At 33.5% G+C, this 16,709-nt stretch overlaps 2 protein-coding genes across 2 annotated transcripts; both read right to left on the reverse strand.

Moving 5' to 3' along the window:
* FUS12 (proteasome family protein) lies at positions 1-4,873 on the reverse strand. Its single transcript, XM_078295814.1, has 12 exons — positions 4,646-4,873; positions 4,408-4,500; positions 3,485-3,563; positions 3,144-3,384; positions 2,281-2,355; positions 2,044-2,178; positions 1,604-1,791; positions 1,081-1,149; positions 878-968; positions 661-795; positions 350-462; positions 1-226 (listed from the first exon to the last, which is right to left on the reverse strand). Exons 1-12 carry the CDS (start codon positions 4,653-4,655, stop codon positions 136-138), a joined length of 1,320 nt encoding a protein of 439 aa, XP_078151940.1. The 5' UTR covers positions 4,656-4,873; the 3' UTR covers positions 1-135.
* A 6,569-nt stretch (positions 4,874-11,442) lies between these two features.
* On the reverse strand, positions 11,443-16,078 carry LOC144547226 (putative protein S-acyltransferase 4). The gene is made up of 6 exons (XM_078295815.1): positions 15,695-16,078; positions 15,217-15,426; positions 14,548-14,856; positions 13,541-13,774; positions 12,546-13,057; positions 11,443-11,903 (listed from the first exon to the last, which is right to left on the reverse strand). The coding sequence occupies exons 1-5, from the start codon at positions 15,746-15,748 to the stop codon at positions 12,557-12,559; spliced, it is 1,308 nt and encodes a 435-aa protein (XP_078151941.1). The 5' UTR covers positions 15,749-16,078; the 3' UTR covers positions 11,443-11,903; positions 12,546-12,556.
* Positions 16,079-16,709: the final 631 nt, after the last annotated feature.

Below are 16,709 nucleotides of genomic sequence, written 5' to 3' on the forward strand. Positions count from 1 at the left end.
AAACTGGGAACACAGATAACCGCCACAGAAAACAACCAAAATGCAAAAAACTCCAGCTTGCTGTTTTTATACGACAACAGAAGCAGTGTGCAAACTAACACTACTCTATTTTTATACCACAACAGCTCCTTCCTCTCAGCACACTCTGTTCGAAATTGTCTGGTGTAGAGATTTAAGCTGGGTATTCCACTTGTCTATTGCAGTATACTTCCTCATGCCCTTGGACCTAAACAACAAGTCATATAATTTATCAACATAAAAATTGAGTCATAACCCAAGAACTAAACCGGAATAATTTAGAGTATACACGAACAAACAGAAACACACAAAAAAGAGCGAACGCAATTACCTGTCACCGCGTTCCAGGAGCTTGTTAACCTGATCAATGTGACCCTGGATCTTGTTATCAAGGATCAATGAGACCAAGAGCTGCTCGACATCCTTCTCCGGCACGTTCAATTCCTAAACACACAGTTGCAATCTTGTTACAAGATTATCTGAGAAACTAAAAAATAATCAAGGCCATGTCAACCTGAAAACACTTAAAAAGCTGTCACATAAGCATACAAATCTAACAAGAATGGTAAAAACTAAATTACTTGTCATATGCAACCTGGTACACCTTGAGTAAACGAGAAATGGAAGGAATGTAAAATTTACCTTTGAAATAAAAGGAATTCGGATCCTGGTGTATGGTTTGATCAGCTTGAGTAAGACCTGGGTCCTGATGTTTCTCAACAGATCTTCAATATAATTGCGAATGAAAGGATCATCCATGATTGTTCTCCTGTTACTCTGAAAACACCCAAATCAACTTGAGATCTCCTCCAAGTGCTAACAATGAAAAATTTCTATATTTCAGGAAACAAATAAAAACCTTTAGAATCTTCTCAAATTCAATAATGTCATTCTTCTGAAAAGCTGCTATCAGGTTCGTCATTGCCAAGATCTCAGGATCATTCTTGTAACTTCATAAAAAGAAACCAAAAGGATCACAACCAGTCAGGAAAGAGAAGTAACAATTCAGAAATGGTAAAAATTTCAAAATAAAAGCGAGCACAGGTTGTTAGATTAGCTTACGGCTTAGCCTCTTGGCCATCGAAGGGATTCACTTCAGACTGCATTAGCATGTTAGCTAGAACCAAGTATCTGATAGACCACAAAAGAAACAACCATGAATAAAAAAGAAGTTAATTTCCTGATAGTTGCACTACAGCATTTATGACCCAGCAAACCCCATTGATAATTCTAAATATACTCATCCGTTTAGGTACACATTTGTGTAAGGCCTAACACTACAATCTACATGACACTACCCTTGAATGATGCTTCAAATGATCAAATCAAATTCTCAAAATATATGATGTAAGCGTGAAAAATAATATATATGATACGTTTTTATGGATGGAAAGGTAGCAGCAATCAAATATCTATATATATTAATCAACATCCTCCAAATGAAAAAATAAAAATTCGTTAACTAACTCGAGCATAATAAAAAAGATGGAGATGAGATTTTGGAATCATCACAATACAGGTCATAGTGTAAAATCAACAAAACAGGGAAGTCATCTGAAAATATCCAAATTTATTAAATACGTACTTGAGGCATTGAATGCGGCGTGGGTTGCCCGCTTCATCATAATTTTTGAAAGCCTCAAAGAAATCGGTGGCAGCATCAGGCCATTGCCTCTCAGCCATATGCATTTTACCCCCACATTCATGGATAATCCCCATAATTCTTGGGTGAGGAATTGCAGATTTGATCGAAAGAGCCTTCTGATACAGCTCCTGAAAACAAAGTCCTTAACGGATTAATGATGGTCTCGATAATAATTAATCTCTTGCAATTAAGGCTTGCACAGATGGTATTTATCACTGAAAACACATATTACTTAGTTTAAAAAACAACATAAAAACTAAGAGCGTGTATGTAGTTGCCATGCAGTTCTTAATCTATAGTCTCAAGGGTGGGGAGATTAAACATTAGAAAGGAGTAAAATTCTCAAGTTAAACAAAATATATGTGAAAGAACATTATAACCTTGAGTTTCTTGTTGTTTTTCGTTTCAGTATACATTTGAATTTCAATAGCATAGACTTCTAGAAGCTGTGTACCCTTTTTCTGGTCATCACTACCATCTTCTCTTTGGCAAGATCTATGCAGCTCCTTCAGAATCTGATTTTTTTGTTAACAGAAAACCATTAAAAGATAAAGTTGAGTAGTGTATAAAAGAACAAAAGAGATAAAAAAACAAATTAATATTGAAGAATTAGTTACCTTATTCATGCGCCCATACTCTCCCATGTCAAACCAGATTTTGCACAATTTCAGATTTGTCTTAAACCAGAGTCTCTGTCAATAATCCAAGTAAAAGCATCAGGTCAGGCATAAAGAGAATATTAACATCAACCAGTTAATAATAATACCAAGTATTAGTATCTAATTCAGAATGAAGTCGACATGTTATTCTTAATTGTTAAACCCTAATTTAACTACAACCTCCTTCTTCAAAGCCTTTACTCCCAAACAAGTTAGGGTAGGCTAGAAATGAAACCCAACCGGAATCAGCAACACAGGGACTTCACAAGAGGTCACCCATCCTAGTACTACTCCTACCCAATTCGTGAGGGTTTCATTTCCATAAAGAGGCTGTTGTTTTACCGCTGGCTCACCAAGCCTATCATGAACCCTCCTCCCTTTTCCTGGCTTGGGACAGGTTGTGTATAAACTACACAGGCAGAGTTGGGGAGACGGCTGAGTGGACTAAAGCGACAAAAAAAATAACAAGAAATTGAACATACCATAGCTGATTTTTAATGCATTTGTACCGAGGGTTCAAATCCCTCTCTTTCCACTCTCTATTATGTATGATTTTAGTATTTTTGGATTGAGAGGAATTTTGATTCATATGATTTTATCATATAAAAATTAATGAAAGATTAATTAAAAGAAATGAAGAAAAAAAAAAGAAAAACTAAGAATTTATTCCTCACGCCCAAGATTACGCCCTGGATCATTAGACAAAAATCCGAAAATAAAAAGGGAAAACCAAGGTTCAACTCTCAGCAAAGCTGGTGGCTTACAGACTTGGTTGTAAAAAAAGAAAAAAATTAGGGACAATCTGAAAACAAAAAAAGTACCTCATTTTTTGTTTCTTCGAGGGCCTTTAGTGTGGTCTGATAGAACTCTTGTAGAAGAGAGAAGTTGTGGCTGGCCGAACCAGAAACAAAATCCATAATATTGTTGATACATTTTTCACTATAGTTTCTGGTTACTGCTGACTTGATATATGTAAGCATCTCTCTGTATGAATCCATCATTTCATCGTATCTCCCAAGCCGATAGTACAGCTTCACAGTCTGCTTCAAGGCTTTAAACCCCCTATGTATATAGACGATTAGTGAGATTTTCTTTTTCTCTGTTTTCTTTGAAAAAAATATTGTTTGGGTCTAGTTTAAGAAATAGTAATATCATATTCTACCATTCAGCTTTCTCGGGTTCCATGCTGACAACTTCAGCAAAACCGGAAAGTGCAGCTTCTGGGTCCGTTTCAACCATACCTATAAAAGGAAACCGAAACAAACAATATATTATTTTATTCCATAAACTGAAAAGACACCGAAGGTGCAAATAGTTCAAACAGACGTTACAAAATTGGACATCTATTTTATTCATTCAAAATATGCATAATTATGCAGGGCTATCTACACATTTTTTGCTTTTCAATAGAGTTCCAAAACCATGTGACATCTATCAGTATTGGTACCATAAATACACAGGCGGCTTTAATTTTAGCAATAAATAAGCTTTCCAAATCCACTCACTAAAAGCATCTACTTTTCCAATATTATTCAATTTCCTGAGGTGTTTTTTTTATCAAATTGTTTTTGAAATATAGCATCCGTACACAATAACAGTTTATAATCACCGACGTTCTACTGAGCCTATCTCTGTATAGAGCATGCATATAGCAACACAAGTTGTACTTCCTTTTACCCTTGTAGAAAGAAAGAAGAAAATTGGATGAACAAAGTGAAAAGTTTCATCAAGCTTTCATGCATATAAACAATTTGACACTTACATATTCATAAATATTTAGGTGACTTGAATCTGTAAATAGTCTGATCTTTTTTTTTTTTTTTTGAAGAAAGGCTTTGTGCCAGTTCCATTAGATGAAACTGATAGTTAATACCAACCAAATAATGCCCATTACCTAGTACTCTCTCCTAACCAACTACTACCAATACAAAGCAGCAATGTTTGTTCAACAGTTAATAGCTTGATCTAACAAAGGCATTTGCATGCATAAGCTAGGAATTACCCCAGATTTTGCCAGGTCGTACAAGTTAGAACAGAATACTGAACAACAAAGACTAAAAATTACAGAGAACATAGATAGATAACCTTTCGAGTTGTAGTATTGGTTCTCAATGTCAACATCCTGCTCTTCAGGTTCTTCGTCTGAGTACTCAAATCCATAATCCTCCATATCCGCATCTTCAATCAAAAGATAAAACACCAAATTAACATCAGCGATGCCAACAGTTTAAGAAAACATCAACGCAATTGAAAAAAAAAAAGAAGAGAAGAATTCGCGGAGAAAACCCTAGATGAGAATGAGGCGAGGGCGGAAAAAAATTACCCGAACCCATTGTAGCTTAGCGGAAAGCGATCGAGCGATGTAACAGATGACGACTGGGAATTAAATTTAGGGTTTTGTTTATGCTTAGGGTTTTTGCTTAGATTGCACGAGATAGTCGAGTTTAGGCAGTAAAGAAGGAATCGAAGAAGGACGAGGTCGGTCGAAACAGGAGAGGCAAATATTATGTTCGTTTGTTTGGGATGATGTGTCAATCTGACATGTGGGGCCAACAAAACAATGAGAGTAGTTTTATTTTTAGTAGAACCAGCGATGGAGCCCAAGTCCACATCCTCTGCATTAACGTACCGTTAGAGTTTAACTCCGGACCGTCCGGTCGGAATTCAGGTCAATCTGATCCACACATTAATGCACAGAGGCACAGAGCCCTTCAATATGCGTACGAACTTAAATCAGACGGTCTAGATCTAAACTCAAAATTTGAGTTAACTAAGAGGATACGAATTCATCACAGGTGATCATTTTGTTTCCGGAGATTTGAATCATTCTATTTTTTATTATTATTAAACATTACAATAATTTATTTTCTTATATTAAATTAAAATTCTTTTTATTTCATCTTACGTGTATTAAATATGTAATTGTAAATTTAATTAATTATTTAGTTCTAATGTTCTATCTAACACTACTGTGCAACTTCTGTAGAAAATTATGCAAGAATGCAATTTCATAATCACAAAGAAAGTGACATAGTGCTAGTGGATTTTTTTTTAAATAGAATTCATTTAAATTATTTTAACGGAACAAGCCTAGTTTGATTGAATTTTCAAAAACTAGCCTCCACCGATCCCTAGGATCGGTGTAGAAAAAAAAATCCCACCTGCACCGGTCCTAGGGACCGGTGGAGTCAATATTTATCCCGCCACAGATAGGCTGCACCAAAACCACATCAAACATCTCCACCGGTCCACAGGACCGGTGTAGGTTTGAATTTGCATCTCAACCGTTTAAATAATACACCCTGCGCTATCCTGAAGCTTGATTTGTGTGACTTCAAAAAACATCTCGAACTTTGCGTTGACCTTTTGGAGTCTCTCAACCGTTTAAATAGTTTTGCATGAATCTCAAAACAAAAATAATACTAGCCCTCTGCTCTATCTCCGAAGTTATTTGAATTACGGTGTATGTAGTGAGTCATTGTTTGATGAAAACTGTATACTATTGCATGGTTTTCATACCTTTTTGAACGCATAAGATCAATATAATTCATTGATACCTTTGAATACAGCACAATTTGGAAAATTTGAAAATTAAGCCTCCACCGATCCTAGGGATCGGTGTAGGTGTAGTATGGGATCTTCTGTGGTCAGGCTCTCTTCAGGTGTGAAAATTGCTCCACCGATCCTACGGATCGGTGTAGGATTCGATTTTTTTGCTCCACCGATCCTAGGGATCGGTGGAGGCTAGTTTTCGAAAATCCGATCAAACTAGGCTTGTTCCATTAAATTTTTTTAAAGGAATTCTATTTAAAAAAAAAATCTGTGCTAGTGTGCTACAAGTTAAATGGACATATCCATTTAAGAATATGATAAAATATATATTTTTAACTATTAAATAGAACTAAATGATTAATTAAATTTAAAGTTTCAAATTTAATGAACATAAGAAAATATTTTAATTAGATTGAAAAAATAAGAAATATAAGTATTTAGAAGAGAAAATAGACAATTTAAAATGTTTCGATGAGTAAACTAGCAGTTCTCCCTTTGTTTTTAGTAGTAACATATCAATTACAAATTCGAAGATTTATAGAGCATATATATATAAAGCATTTTACCAAAAATACTACACAGGAAGGTTTAAAACTTGTATCAACCACAAAACCTCTATTACAATGTGAATCTAAAGCGTGCGTGCTCTCGATTATGTATAATAAACTTTAAAGAGATTATTCTCTATATATTTTTAGAAACATCTCTAATTTCTTATTTACCTCTTAAAATCTAAATTTATCTTTAACTTTTTTTATTTACGTATCATTTAGTTTCAAATTATCTCTAATTAAATTATGAAATACTCTTGATTTAGAAAATAAAAGGCAGAAATTTTCTTCTTTTTCCCCCTTTTTTTTTTTCCTATAACAGAATTAACGATCTTCATTTTCTTTTGCCTCTTCTGACCTATCTAATTGATTTTTTTATCAATAGGAAAAGAAATAAAAAATATCAATAATGGAGTACAATTTTGTAAAATTTAGAGATATCGGAAGACCGTTATGGTCCAACACGTCCACCGGATGTTACAAACTATATTATCCGGCTAATCAAAATCTTAACAAAATTCAACGCCGCTGATAAACTAAACAGAAGAGAGAATAATAAAAAAATAAAAAAATAAAAATAAAAACATGACGTTATGCATGATAACATGAATTCGTATCCTCTGCATTAACTCAAAAGAGAATCTTTTGAGTTAATCAATCCTGACTTTTTGATCTGTTTTAAAATTCGTGCAGACTAGATCCGCACTAATATTAAAGAACCCCTATATCATAAGCAGAGGTCGGATTGGCTTCGTTTAAAATCAGACGGTTGAGATTCATTAAGTCAAAAGATTCATTTTTGAGTTAATGCAGAGGATGCGCATTCCGATAACATCCGGAGAGCAGGAAATAACATAACAAACCTTATATTTTCGGAAATAAATCTACTGTGATTCATAAGGGATCGCAGGACCCTGTTATTCTAAATCTAACCTTTCACTTTTTGAAATGCACAAATTTTAACAACACTTACTTTTATGCACAAATCTCTAGACAGATAAATGAATGGATTTGGAATAACAGGTCCAGCAATCCCTTAAGAATCACAGCAGATTTATTTCCTTTTCATGATTGTTGGAGCTTTTTTCTGGAGCACCAAAATGTGTACTTTCATGGATTTAGAATTTCTATATTTTCATGACCATCATCTGCAACTTCATGATTGTTGGAGCTTTTTTCTGCAGCACCAAAATGTGTACCCAAGTATGCAATGAGGATATTCAAGTTGAGCCAAGTAATTTCTTACTTCATGTTGTTTTTAATCTAAATATTCAGGTTATAGAAATTCTAATCTTTAGATTTTTTTGGTTTATATTAAAGTATATGATTAAGCAACCAAAATTAAGATTGAAGTTATTTTAAATAAAATAACAAATGTTTCTTAATTCATGTTGTTTTTAATTTAGGTATTTAGGTTATAGAAATTATAATTTTCAGTTGTTTATTTTTTTGGGTTTATTTTAATTTTAAATAAAATAACAAATATTATGCATATTTGGCTCAACTTGAATATCCTTAATGCATACTTGGGTATATATTTTGATCCTCTAGTAAAAAGCTTCAACAATCCTTAAAGTTACATATGATGGTCATGAAAATATAAGGTTGTAATTAAGACTGATTATTTTTTTCCTGTTCTCTGGATGTTACGGTGCATAACGTCATGTTTTTTTTTATTATTATTCTCTCTTATGTTTAGTTAATCAGTGGAGTTAGATTTTGTTAAGATTTTGATTAGCTGGATCTTATGGTCCATAACGTCTGGTGGACGTGTTGGACTCTTTCTATATTTCGAAATTTCACAAAATTGTACCTCATTGTAGATATTTATTTTTTATTTTTTTAAATTAATAAGAAAATCGGTGTTTTTTTTTGTTGATGTTCTCTTAATTCCAATTTAAGAACTTTTTAATCCCAATTCATGAAGACCATTTACTAATACCGTGACTAGAATAGTGGTTTTCTATCTCCAAAAGACACAATAAGAGGAGAGACAAGATGTCGGAACTAGTTTATTTTTTTAATCTAATAAGAGAAGTCAGTAGAAAACACGAGGGAGACAGAAAATAGATTGAAGGTTGTAATCAAATAATTTAGGAGAGATTGAGTAGAAATTTTATGACAGAGTTATGTCACAGTTATTTAGAAAGTTAAAAGAAGGACGACGTATAATGACAAATAAAAATATAAATGATCTAAGGAGTATTTATATACAAAAATTTGATAAAACTAAGGAGTATACATTTATAATTTTTAGGAAGAAATAATAAATTAAATAATAAGAGTTGAGCTATATGTAGGAATTAATTCAATTCTAAATTAATCCGAATTTAATTAAAATCCGATTTTAAACAAGCTTTGTCTTATAAATTTTAAATCGATCTGATTGTAGACAAACTAAATTTGAGTTAACCATCCCTACATAAAAATAGCGAATGACTTGCGAAATTATTTGTCTTGCCTCTCTTAATTTTGAGCGAATCTAACAAAAATTAGACAGATGAGAAAATGAGTGCTGAAAACGGAATAAATGAATAATGGTCAGTCGACAAAAAGGAAAAAAAAAAAATAGACCTGATCTGACCCAAATGAAGCTAACCCTAAACCCAGTTCTAAGCTTGGACCCTATGTTTCACACTTAACCCATATATTTCAGTTATTTATTCTCTATTAACCTCATAACCTACTCTTTGGGGGTGGATATGCTCTCTCATAACAAAGACAATAAAGAATGGATATTATTATACATTAAAAAATAGAACCCAATTAAGAGAGTGAGAGACAGAGACAGCATATTGACAAAATACAAAATAAGATTCCAAGCCATAGCAACCTATATATGATCAAGAATCTTATATGTCTTGGTGATATATTTTTTGTTTAGAAATTAATAATAGAGAAAATTTTTAGTGTACCCATTCAAGCTTTTAAAATAGCAAATTTATCCATCAAAACACCACAATATCCAATATACCCATACAAATTTAATCTCCTTTCTTCTATCCCCTTTAAACTATTTAATATTTTATTTAGTTATTTTAAAATCTAAATCAACCAATATACCCTCTAATGTCCTCTTTCTTTCTCCATGGAACCAATCTCTTCCCTCCAAAAACTAATTAAATAACAACAAATAAAAACAATCCAAGAACTCTGAAACGTAACTCTTCTTCTCAATCGGTCCCCAATCAATCATCCTATCATCCTTTTTCTTTTTATTTATTAATTAAATTTGATGTTTCTCTTCGGTCAAATTCAGATTGTTCAAGGAGTGCCCGAATCCGGACGAGAAGTAGCGTGTCGAGCTCAGCAAACGCCTTTGCTGGGAGAGCTGCCAGGTTAAGTTCTGATTCCAGATTCACCGTACTCAGATAAAGGTAAATAAACATTACATTAATTCCAATGAATAAAAAACCAATTAAACAAACTATCTATAAATTTTAAATTTAATAACTGATTCAATGAAGTATATATTAATTTCAACAGATGCATATGGAGGATGGAGCCGCTTGAAAATAAAATACTCAAGCAGAGATAGACAAGTGCCATGTCAAACGAAAGGTTCTCTTTGCTACGTCTCTGAATTTCACAGAATGAAGTATATAATAATTTAATAATGACTAAGATTAGACAAGCATAGACCTAGGGAGAGGAGGTAGTATTAACACGTCCCTGAATTTCAAACTTTATTATTGAAATTGTCCCTGCAAGTAATAATATGCATATGATTTGAAGTGAAGACTCGATTGTCTAAAATTTTAACTTGCGTGATTCCAAGTGGCAAAAAAAAGTTGAAATAAAAAACAACGTTTGTGATTGGGAAGGCGAGCGGGCCCCAATACCCAATAATTCTAAGGCTGACGGAGAGGGGGGTGGTGGGAATTGGTAGAATTAGAAGAGGAGATAGTATCAACGAGGAACAAAAAGAGAGAGTGCAGTGATAGTGAGGAGAGATGGATTTTAGAGAGAAAGAGAGGAAGAAGACAATTAGAAATAATGGATATGTTCATTTAAAATCAGAGGGTATGTTTGTCACTTTTATTGTTAAAATAATTAAATAAAATGGTAAATAGTTAAAAGGTGATAGAAGAAATGATGTTAAATTTGTATGGGTATATTGGATATTGTGGTGTTTTGATAGAGAAATTGGCTATTTCAAAAATTTGAATGGGTACACTAGAAATTTTCCCTTAATAATATATAATATTTATAGATCAGAGTGCAGTGCAAGAATGGAAGCTGATCAAGAAATAAAGTGCTCAATGAGTAAAATTCTACCATTACATATTCTTAATTAGCTCAAACTAATCCTCTATTAGAGTTCTTAGAAGTTGAATATTACTCCGTGAGTCCATTTCAAATATCCTAATGTAGCCTCTCTGTGACTTGTTGATCAAATGACTATCATGTAAGAAAAATAATATTATAACAACAACAACAACAACAATGACAACAACAATGTAAGCCTTTAGTCCCAAACAAATTAGGTAGGTTAGAAATGAAACCCAACAGAAGTCACAAAACCAAAGTAGCAACACACTATATTCGTAATTTTCTCTCATACATAGAAAATAAAAGAAAAAACAAATGAGATTCTCATTTTTGCAATGGGCAATTAGGTTGTATATTGTACTTTTCACTTTTCTTAATTTGTGAATAAAGTTAAGTACTTACAATTACTTGGTTTTCAAATCTGAAAATTTGGCCTCTCAAATTTATTTTATTAATTTTTAACGTCATTTGACAAATTAAGTACATAATACTTTGTTTTTCTTATAATATTGTTCAATTTCTGTCACTGCATAGCTAATTATAAGTACATGTTTTCATAAATGGGAAGATGGAGCAAGCTAATTTTAAAAACTTGTCTTATTTAAGTCGTGTTCTGAGCAAATTCTATCTATAAGAACCATTAAATTCCCTAAATAATCAATGATAAATGAACAAAACCAACTTCCACTGATTTCATTTTATGGCACATGCAAGGGAGTGATGTCTATGCATGGCGCTCTACATATTTGGTTCATGTAAAACATTTACAAATTGAATGTTCTTAATCTGTAGAAAACATAAAATTATCTACAAAGTGTACAAGGACAGCCAAATAGAAACCAAATTAAACACAATCACACTTGAAGGAGAAAGGAAAAACCAAAACAAAAAAATTCGTATCATTCAAATTTGCTCTTCCACTTATCTGTGTTTCCAAGCAAAAGAAAAAAAAAACTGTATAATTTTGTGAGTCACCTGAGTGACTAATTCTCTAGTTTATAAACAAAGGATTGAAGGGGAAAAACCTCAACACTTATTTGCCCAAATTTGCAACAGTTACATAGCAATTAACCAGGGAAACAGATCCTCTTTGACAAGCTTCATACGGTGAAGTCTGTCAAGCATTCTTTTCAAGATCCGGAAAACTCTATAAATTTTACACTTCATGTAATCATGTATGTGCAGTAAGACTAAGCAGAGCAAATCCTGCAAACCAATTATTACAATGATCTCTTAGTACATATATTAATCATTGTGTTTCATGCAGGGGCGGAACTAGAAAATTTGAATAGGGGTGGCTGAAAATTAAAATATATAATTGCAATGAGTGAGATTTGAACTCAAGACCTCACAACCATAAAATACAACTTTAACCACTAGACTGCAACTAAACATATGTTATTTATTGATAGTGACTAGAATATATAAAAAAGTTTTAAAAAAATAAAATCAAATTAAATTCATATACGTATAATTAAATTTTAAAATCATAGGGGTGGCTTAAGCCACCTCTGGCTAAGTCTTAGATCCGCCCCTGGTTTCATGCAGCAAAACTAACAAATGGAATCTAATTATTATTTTAAAAAACTAATAAAGTAATCATTTCCATAAGGAAAATAAGACTAAAGAAACATAACTAATTTCATATAAGAACTTGATAATTCAAGCACCAATTATGATAATTAATTGCTAATAAGATTGAGAAAGAGGAGGTAGCACAATTGGTTAGAAAAACGTCCTAGAGTTGTTATACCCAAAGGTCGAGAGTTCGATTCCCCCTCACGAACCTTGGTAGCTACTACCAAGTTTTCAAAAAAAAGACCAGCAACTGAATTCCTAGATATTTACCTCGTAAGTTCTCATTGCATTGCTCGATTTTCATGAGGTAATGTGGGGACCTCCTTCTCCTCAACTTCGACATGAAATGAAACACTTTGTTGTTCTCTTTGACAACCCTCGTCAGACTCCTGGCTTTTTAGGTTATCATGTGGAGGGGTAAGAGGAAACATAAACGACTGAGGTGAACCCACTTCTCTCTCTTTCAAATTCAAGCTGTTCTCTATAGCTCCATAATCGAGGCCTTGCAAAATGATCGGGATGTGGCCCATGTTGAGGTCCATTCCTCTTTTGTACCCCATCTCTAAGTCTAATTTCTCTTTTGTCGCAACATTGTTGATTGCCGCTGCAGTGTGGGGAGTTACTGGTACCATTTCTGGTGCTTCTTCAGTGACCCAAGATCTGAAGTTGTTGAGTGATGGGGGCATTTTGGACAAGAAGACCTCTCTGATATTTTTAAATATGCCTTTGTTGTATGGGTTCTCCTTCTTGTCATAGCGATACCGGAAATTCTCATAGGTTGTCTGAAATAATTATAAAATGATGTCAGTACAGTTAGGATAGATAGCTTTTATCGTAGAGGATGTAGCGTTATGAGTTTATGATAGAGAATGAACGTCCTTAAACTGTACTTGTATGCATGATAATTTCATGTTCCAAAACCTATTTCTTCTTCATGTTGATACTGGACTGCACTGGCCTTAGTTGAGACTTTTTATTTAGCTAAATTTTAACTGTACTAAAGATGAGCCTCACCTAGCTTTAAATTCAGAAAAATACTTGACTAAATGAAAACAAAAATATAATTAGGGAAAGCAACTTCTCAGGTTGATTCCTGACCGACGGTAGTATCCGAAGTGACCTTTGTGTACTGATGTGCAAATTTGAAGTCCCGGGTTGCTATTACAAATTACCAAAATTTAAATATGCCGTGATAAGACAACATTCTTAAATGGAGATGATAACATCTGAATTATAAAGAGTAAAAGAAGTAAACAAGATGTTACCTGGTTTGTGCTCATCAAGTAGGTGTGAAAAACCGTCAGACCACCCACAAACCAAACGGCAATGAACGTATACACAATGAGTACGAGAGACAAGACTTCACCGCTCATTGACTTCAAAATTGAGTTGTGGTAGTTTGGTCTCTCTTGTATGATGTTTAGCCATGAAAGGACGAACACGTAGAAGCACAAAAAAGTTGAAGTCGAAATGAACATGTAGAAGAATCTGTAGTTGCGCTATAAAAGTTAAACAAATGTTACTATTATTATCATGGTAAGAGTATGCACCTTTTCCAAAAAAATAGAAAAGATGTTATTGAATTATACTTGTAGATGATGTTATTAGTTTATGTATATGACTTTTTCCTGCCTAAAGACTTTACAATTTTTTTGTTTTCATTTCTATTAAGAAATGAAGAAGGCCAATAACCACTCTGCTAATTGTTTAGCTAAGAGATTTGAAGACATGACTTATTGAAAGCTGTTGCATCAGAATTAGCATACTTCTCAATTAATAAGTGCCCAGGAACAAAGTAGAGTATGTATCATTGAAGATATATGTAATTTTAAAAAAAAAATCATTGACTATAATTTTGAACTTGAATTGAATTGTCATAAAGTTAATGGAAAAAAAAAATTGAAAGAGAGAATGAGTCTAAAAGTATGCAATAAGAATATTTCCAGTTCAAATTTTTAAATTTTGTCAAGTTGGTTCTTGAATAAAATATACAAAGTCATATTACTTTTTTTTTATTATAACAACATAGAATAAACCCTGTTCTTGCTGTACCAAGCTATCATTATATAATAGGGGGAATGTTGATAAATATTTTAAAGAAACAAAAGTGGCCTGCATGACAATTTCTTTTAAAAGAGAAGTTGTACACCAATTTGCAACACCACAACTCAAGACAGACAACAAATTTAATTTAATAAAATAAATGATGACCATAAACTCAGCATAGTAAATGATAATAGCCTAATATTAATTACTTGAAAAAAAAACTTACCAGGCCAATGCACTGCCCAACCCAGGGGCAATGGTGATCAAATTTCTGAACGCAATTGTTACAAATTGAGCAGTGAGAAGTACGCGGCGGCCGGTAAAGAAGGCATGTATCGCAGTATTTCACTTTCACTGTGTGTCCATTAACTATCACATCTTTTGTGCGCGGCAACCTCAGGTGTGGGCTAGCTGCATTGACCCACTCTGTGGATGCTGACGTGATATCCAAAGTCTCCTCTGCCTCTGGTGGCCGCGCGTTTCTTGGCACTATGCCGGGGTCTCTACTAGATGTCATAAACAAGAAGGTCAAATCCTGCAATAAATTGAAGGCGGAGTTTAGACAAGGAGAGAAACACTTAAGATGATTTGTTCACTAATTTTGAGTTTACATTCTGTTCTGACAAGGTGGGATTTTCTTTTTCTTGGCAGAAAGAGAATGATCACATTTAAAGGAACTAAATACATTAGTTGAAACAGTAGGAAAAAAAGGACTTGTTGGGAATTTAGAAGTTTGGGCATCAAATAAGAGCAATTTGCACACCAAATCAACACAAAATTTAAGAACTATTTTAAAAGAAACTTAGGTCTCAATGATATGATGACCAATTTAAACTTCAAAGAATTATAACTGCAATGAAAACTTAAGATGCAAGTACAACAAGATAACACTCACCGCAATCCCGAGAAGAGCTGTAACAATTAAAATTGGAAGGCCGAGAATACTATTTCCATAGATGTTGTTTTGGCCAGAAGCATCTGTTTTGGTGATTTTTGTGATCACCTGACAACATAGAGCGATCAGCGGTCCCGTTATCAGAATTGTCGATAGAAATATAGAACCCACATCTGGCCCAAATATCAGCCTCCCTCCACAGGCGAATTTCTACAAACCGTTTCAGTGCATGCAAACGTTAATTTAGGATGAATTAGAAGAAGCACTTAGTTCAATCACTTTTTTATTTTTTTTATTTTATGTTTTACAGATCTATGGTGTCTGATTAAAAAAAAGGCAGCATATTGATAGAAGAAAGGGGGAAAGAAAAACAAAATTAAAAATTAAACTTATAAATATATAAAATTAAGACAAACATTGATACCAATTCACAAGAAAAAAAAAAATTGAAAATGGTAAATAAAGAAAGGGGCCGTACATTGCTTCCCTTCCAGACTTGGTACAATCTCCTCCGATTTTGGGACGGCTCCATGGGAAGAAAAATGGAGAAACCCCCTTCCTAGAGGAGAGAGAAAGAGAGATTAGAGTGAAGAGAAATTTTTTCCAGAAGACAGTTCTCTCTTTCTCTCTCTATTCTCCTCTCCCTGACAATTTTGTTAAAATGCAAAAGCGGTTTTGGGTCAGAATCAGATGCTGTCCCGTCCGTCTCCATCAACCGAGACAGGCATTGCAATCGTCTCTCTCTCTCTCTAAAGCGCACTATTTCTCTCTCTGTACCCTTATTGAAGAATATCCTCTTTTTCTCTCTCTTTTACAAGCTGGCTATTTTTGGGATGGTGAATGGTCGTTGAAGGAGAGAGAGAGAGAGAGGCTGGCGGGTACAATTAAACCAACTTAAACTATCTTTTTGGTGTTATTTCCGAATTTCTTATCCTCTGAGTTAACTGTGATTTTGAGTGTTTAGATCAGGATGGTACGATTTAAATCTGCACGAATATTAAAGGACCTGTGGTTTAATCGAATTAGTTCGAATTTTGATCGGACGTTCCAGAGCTAAACACAAACGGTGCTTTAATGCAGAGGATTTGGACTCTTATTTCCGCGGGAATTTTCAACTAACTCATTCCAACGTGGCCAGATGAAATTTCAAGGTGTCAACGGGGTCCACATCAATCTCAGATTATTGTCTTGGGATTTATAATTAATAGCCTCATAAGTCATAACTAAGCACAAATATAAATTATTAAGCTAGTTTATTTTTCATATTTCCATTTTAGGAAAGCAAGAATCAAGTTCGATCAAGAATATATAGCTCAAGCCTTCAGTTTCGATGAACAGTTTTGTTCTTTTTTAGACTTTTGAGTGCACAAAAATATGAATTAATTACCTGAGATATCTTAAATTTTGAGCTGATGTGAAAAATTTTAACCCTTCATTTTTTTATAACATAAAATTTGAAACAATTTATTTTCTATTAATAATATTCGGTGAAT

The sequence above is a fragment of the Carex rostrata genome, chromosome 31, assembly GCF_964058835.1.
Source record: "Carex rostrata chromosome 31, lpCarRost1.2, whole genome shotgun sequence".
NCBI classification, from domain to species: domain Eukaryota; kingdom Viridiplantae; phylum Streptophyta; class Magnoliopsida; order Poales; family Cyperaceae; genus Carex; species Carex rostrata.